We start from the raw sequence: 6,000 nt of genomic DNA on the forward strand, positions 1-6,000 counted from the left end.
ATTTTGCTAAATAAAGGTTGTTTTAATGATTCTGTGTTAGTAAAGAAAAAAAATTGTATTTTACAAGCAAGAAATTTCCATATTTGGTGTAGCCATCCTTTTCAAACAAAACCTGCAACAAGTGTGTGTCCACTCTCAAGGATGAAAGGTGGGGAAAATATATTGTGCTGTGGCTTGCAAGTCCACCTCTGTCCATCAGGGGGTCAGAAAATCACTTGCACTGTGCCACGTGTACAGGTGAAAATTTTAGGTCGTCTCCTCACCCTCGCGGGGAAGGGGGTGGGTTGTGGGTTATTTTGTGCCGACGACTTGACCCTGGGTACACAACAACAGGCATTTTAAGGCCATTTTCCCTGCTAGAGCGGGGGTTAGCCTTGCGGGCCCCATGACAATCTTCTCCATTTTGCCCTATTTTCTGCATCTCCCCTTGTTAACCCCCTTGCCCGCATTTCTTCTTCCACCACCTTTAGCCAAGTCTTTCTCGGTCTTCCCCGTCCTCCATCACTCTTCTCAACCAGTCACTGGATACCCCTAACCATTGACCCTGGGAACCCCCAACACATAGGCAGAATTTGGTGGAGATTGTCCCAGGTGTTTGATTCCATAAAGATCAGGTGTACATGTAGGGGATTTCATCAAGTCCCTATCCTGACGGGGGCAGCAGTGTTCCAGGCTGAGAACCACTGTGGCCTACTTCCCTGGCGGCTAGTTGTCTGCCTTTGAGAAATTGTTGACACAATATCCCATGTTTGACCTTGGCGAAGCATTCTTTCCCTATGAGGCTTATCCTGCCCTGTCAACTTTGTACAAGGTTCTCTTCGGGGCGGCAGTCTGTGTCTTTGGGAAGGGATGATCATAAGATGTTGTTTTGAGTTCCCTGATCCTAGAGGAAAGTATATTAAGCCGATAACAGGGTGTGGCTCGCCGAGATGTTGGGGGCCAGCTGTGGAGGACCATAATGTCACTGTGATGTTACATGTGGTGTTACTAGCCTATACACCACGCCAACATCTTCCATGCATGTATTCTTATCTCTTTATATTATAAAAGAAAGTTTTTGTTTGTTTGTCTGAGCAAGCTAATCTCCTGAACGGTGAAAGATAGGAGGAAACCTCCAATACAAAAAATGTCGGGATGGGCCCCGGGAAGGTTTTAGGCTAGGTGGCGAGGCCGGTCGAGGCCCACCTTGGCCGGGCCGGGCCCATTTCGCAATTAAAAGCTGAGCTGAATTATAGTAGTCAAACTTCTACGGCCGCGAGTGAAAGCTGAATTATGGTAGTAAATTCATTAAAAAAGAACCAAAAATGTCTGGACGGGCCCCGGGAAGGTTATAGGCTAGGTGGCGAGGCTGGTCGAGGCCGTTTCGGCCGGGATGGGCCCATTTCGCAATTAAAAGCTGAGCTAAATTATAGTAATCAATCTTCTACGGCCGCGAGTAAAAGCTGAATTAAAGTAGTAAATTCATTCAAAAAGAACCCGGGCAACGCCGGGTGCTTTCGGCTAGTCTGCAATAAATCTCTTGTACACTGTCTGAGTCATGACGGGGTGCTGATTCTGGGGAAGAGGGATTGAAACCCGCGACATACATGCATGCACACCTTATTTTATATAGCAGGATATGCATATACGTAAACATAGTGTGTCTGTGTTCACATTTATCGACATACCCTTTGCCACATCCACAACAGCCTGAACATCACGAAATATTCCGAGACGGAGCATCTTGAGCCGTGCTTCATGTGAGCACTGCATCACCTGCACACATCCCGGACATATCACATCACCTTTACAATGAGCTTTGCACAATTACAATGATTTGATAAATGGAAAAACAATAAGAACTGCACAAAGCAATGTCAAACTACATGATAATTTTGACGATGACAGGTCCAAGTTAACCAGATGCAATTATTATGATTTATATTAAAATAATTGGTTCACAAGTTATCAAACAGAGTGACCACTATATTCGTCATGGGTGTGTCTGTGTGTGTGTCTGTGTGTGTGTCTGTCTGTCCGCAGCATAACTACCCGATGATATCCGATCTTGATGAAACTTGGGTGGGAGGTTGTTATCATGATCTAGTTGTGTCCTGCCTAGAGTAGGCGTATTGCGCCCATTGTGGGCGGAGCCACGCCCGAAAAAGATGTCTTTTTAGGGGGTAATCGATTTAAAGCTACATCTTCTCCGAGGGAGTTGGTGGAATCTGACAGGGGTTTCAGTATTTGGTTAGGCGAATGTCATGTGTCTAGCCCCACGGAGCTCGATTTTTCATTTTCGCCCCAAGGTCAAGGTCACAAGGTCACAAAATTTCAAAAAGTGGATTTTTGATGGTTTTACTACATTGTTCGCTTCCTGATAGGGTGAAATGTTGTACATGTTTTTATATTATCACATACATCATGAAATACACGTTTTCCAACAAATATCAGAATCTTCGACCTTTGACCGTTGAAGGTCACAAAGGTCAAATTTTCAAAGTTGTCGGAATCAAACCAAATTTTGGGTATTGTGTAGCTAAATAGTCTCATAACAGATAATACATTCCTATTTATATATTTTCAATGTCGGTTTTGACCTTTGTCATTGAATACCGCTCGCTTGTGAACCATCGTTGTCTCCTGACTTGTTATAATTATAAATTAAAGATTTTTTTTTTTCTATTTTAATAAAATAAAATAATTAATTAAATTATATAAAAATATTTTTTCTGTGTCAGATTGTTAATTCGATTTTTTCGGATAAAAAAAGAGAATAGTTTTAAAACATGGGGAGGTTGCGACTCGGTGAACCCGGACTTAGTGGCTTAATGGTTAGAATGTCCGCTCGGAATCTGGGAGGTCGGCAGTTCAAACCCCGGCTGAGTCATACCAAAGAATTAAAAACGTGCTGCTTCCTTGCTTGATGCACAGCACTTGAAAGGATAGAGAACGGACAAAACAACCATAGATTGGCATCCACAGGCTTGGATGAGCCTAATGACTTTCTCCTGCATCAAAGGTCTTCGTAAGGGAACTCGTATTATAAACTCACATCCATGAAGTTAACAGCGCCAAATAGGTCTGCAATTTCTGGTATCAGAAAGTCATCTTTGGTTCTTCCCAGGCCATCGACGGACACCCTTTGTACAACAACCTGCAACAGGAAAACACTTTTTAACTTCCTCGAATGAAAAAGAAGGATAACCACGGAATGCATTCATCAAAAAGCAAAAGCCATCTGTTGAACTTGGCAATGAGAGCCCTCACCTGAAAAGGACGACACACTTAAAGTTATGCTGGGATGTACACACCGGTTTGTTAATGAGGACGATTTCTTGCCGAGCAACCGGCTCCGGTTCCGGTTCCACTGCCCCAGGCTCGTCGAATGGGTTCAGACGCTCGGGCCCAGAAACTGGGACGGGCTCCATCGACTACGAACGGTGAGGTAGTGGGAAGGAAAGGAACACACTTGCACATGGGATTCAAAAACAAAGGACAATGCACACAACAGAACATGCAACTCTAACCCACAACATCCGTCTCTGTGGTACGGAAGCAGAAGCCATTTAAGGCCATTTTTCCCCGCTAGATTGGGGGTTAGCCTTGCGGGCCCCATGACAATCATGGTTCCCTGTTTGAGGCAATGTTTTTATGGCCGGATGCCCTTCCTGATGCCAACCCTTGGTCGCCTCTTACGATGCACAGGGATACGGTGTACCTATTCTAAATCAGGGTATACACTGGGATCATTCATTCCACTAAGCTGGTACTCAATTTGCCGACCTCGGAAGGATGACAGGCTGAGGCAGCCCCCCTGGCGTTAATTCAGAGATCGACCGGGATTACGAACCCAGGATCCTAAGCCGGCACCCTAACCGCGAAGCCAACACCAGGCTTGGTTTTCCTTACGTATGTAATACAAATAAAGGGTTGTCGTCATAGTAGTGGTAGTGTGGACAACGGTGTGTGTTATAATGAATGGATGCTTTGTTATAATGAATGGATAGCGGTGTGTGTGGTGTGTTATAATGAATGGTTGGTGTGTGGTGTGTTATAATGAATGGATAATGGTGTGGGTGTGTTATAATTATAATGTATGGATAGTGATGTGTGGTGTGTTATAATGAATGGATAGCGGTGTGTGGTGTGTTATAATGAATGAATAGCGATGTGTGGTGTGTTATAGTGAATGGATAATGGTGTGTGGCGTGTTATAATGAATGGATAGTGGTGTGTGGCGTGTTGTAATTAATGGATAGTGGTGTGTGGTGTGTTATAGTGAATGGATAGTGGTGTGTGGCGTGTTGTAATTAATGGATGGTGGTGTGTGGTGTGTTATAATGAATGAATAGCGGTGTGGTGTGTTATAATGAATGAATAGTGGTGTGGTGTGTTATAGTGAATGGATAATGGTGTGTGGTGTGTTATAATGAATGGATGGTGTGTTATAATGAATGGATGGTGTGTGGTGTGTTATAATGAATGGATAGTGGTGTGTTATAATGAATGTTGTGTGTTATAATGAATGGATATGGTGAGGGTGTGTTGTTATAATGAATGGATAGTGGTGTGTGTGTGTGTGTGTGTGTGTGTGTGTGTGTGTGTGTGTGTGTGTATGTATGTGTTATAATGAATGTGGTGTGTTATAATGAATGGATAGTGGTGTGTGTGTGTGTGTGTGTGTGTGTGTTATAGTGAATTGTAGTTGCATCATTGCTGGGAGTGCTGCTGATGCGGTGCCCCCTGTTCTGATTCCACTCAGCTTGTGCTCATTTTACGAACCTCGGAAGAATTATAGGCCGAGTCGACCCACTTGGTGTTATTTAATGGCGCGCAGGGGCTCAAACCCAAGACCCACCTCAACCGTTAAACCAACACCTGTGTTTCAACTTCATTGCGAACGAGGAGTTACTGTATACTGACTCGTGTAACCAAACCGTAACGACTCTTCCCCAAGCCCCGAATGAAACCACATATTACGTGTTACCGACGGTAAAATATCCTGATGTTTTCAATTCTAAAACCGCCGTCATATTACAGTGAACATCACCGTGACGCCATTTATCATTCACAATACTGTACTAACAAAAACGTTTTACCTTCGCATGTACATTACCCATGTTGCCCAAACTCAAGGACGCGCAGTACGCGGTGCTCTGATTGGCCAGGGAAGATGGCAAGCGAAGTATAAGAAAGATTCCGATTGGAGGACGTTCTGTGTGCTCCGTGTGAAATCTATGTATACCACAAGATTGTACTACAATAACTTATTTACCAGGAAACGAACAGAAGGATCGATCATTGTAAAACAAGAATGGCTGCATTGTTGTCACAACCTATGACTATATATATATATATATATATATGTATTTTTTGCTCCTCTGCCCACTCAACTCTCTCATCCTTGCTGTTGAAAGTATTATACAATTAATCTCCGAGGATCTTCATGTTCTGGTTCAATATCAATTATTAGTCCGACGGACATCTGGGTCTAGTTTTGAGACAATTAGCGCACCCACTCCGTACAGGAAAGGTCATGTTGTTTTCATCTGTGTGGTATATAGATTACCGTAGATCTAGGTTCGGGCCTCAGGAACGTCGGGGCATAATATTCAGTAAAGTCAGTTTCCGCGCACCCGCGCTCTCTCTGTGGTAATAACATTTTGTTCATAAAAATAACTGTACGTGGTCATTTCGCCCGGTTACATAAAGGTCCCTTATCATGAAGGAAAGATTTACATTTCAGGTACACTGTGATTCCTTCGTGAAGGATTTGTTAAGCTTGAGGTGAAATAAATCCTTCGCAATCGTTGCTATGCCAGGCAACCAATCAGGTTGGAGATGGTTCGAATGAGTGAATGGACTTCTTTCAGGAATGAGTTCGGGTCAGTATTTTCAGAAATTGCTTGCAAGCGACTTGTATTATTGTTAAACACGTCATTAAAAATGACGTAATGTTATATTGCTTATATTGCGACGTAATCGCTGCATGAGGAACATAAATGTGTTAATGTGTGC

At 43.4% G+C, this 6,000-nt stretch overlaps 1 protein-coding gene across 1 annotated transcript in view; it reads right to left on the reverse strand.

The window, feature by feature from the left end:
* LOC144893235 (sorting and assembly machinery component 50 homolog B-like) overlaps window positions 1-5,181 on the reverse strand; it is a 41,724-nt gene extending 36,543 nt beyond the window's left edge. The window contains exons 1-4 of the mRNA XM_078783029.1: window positions 5,082-5,181; window positions 3,294-3,413; window positions 3,035-3,136; window positions 1,668-1,755 (exon numbers count right to left, since the gene is read on the reverse strand). Of these exons, the coding sequence (XP_078639155.1) occupies window positions 1,668-1,755; window positions 3,035-3,136; window positions 3,294-3,413; window positions 5,082-5,102 (331 nt within the window). The 5' untranslated portion in view covers window positions 5,103-5,181. The remainder of the gene's footprint in view (window positions 1-1,667; window positions 1,756-3,034; window positions 3,137-3,293; window positions 3,414-5,081) is intronic.
* Between the last annotated feature and the right edge of the window lie 819 nt (window positions 5,182-6,000).

Source organism: Myxine glutinosa, chromosome 8 (genome assembly GCF_964187855.1).
Source record: "Myxine glutinosa chromosome 8, kmMyxGlut1.1, whole genome shotgun sequence".
Classification (NCBI taxonomy): Eukaryota; Metazoa; Chordata; class Myxini; order Myxiniformes; family Myxinidae; genus Myxine; species Myxine glutinosa.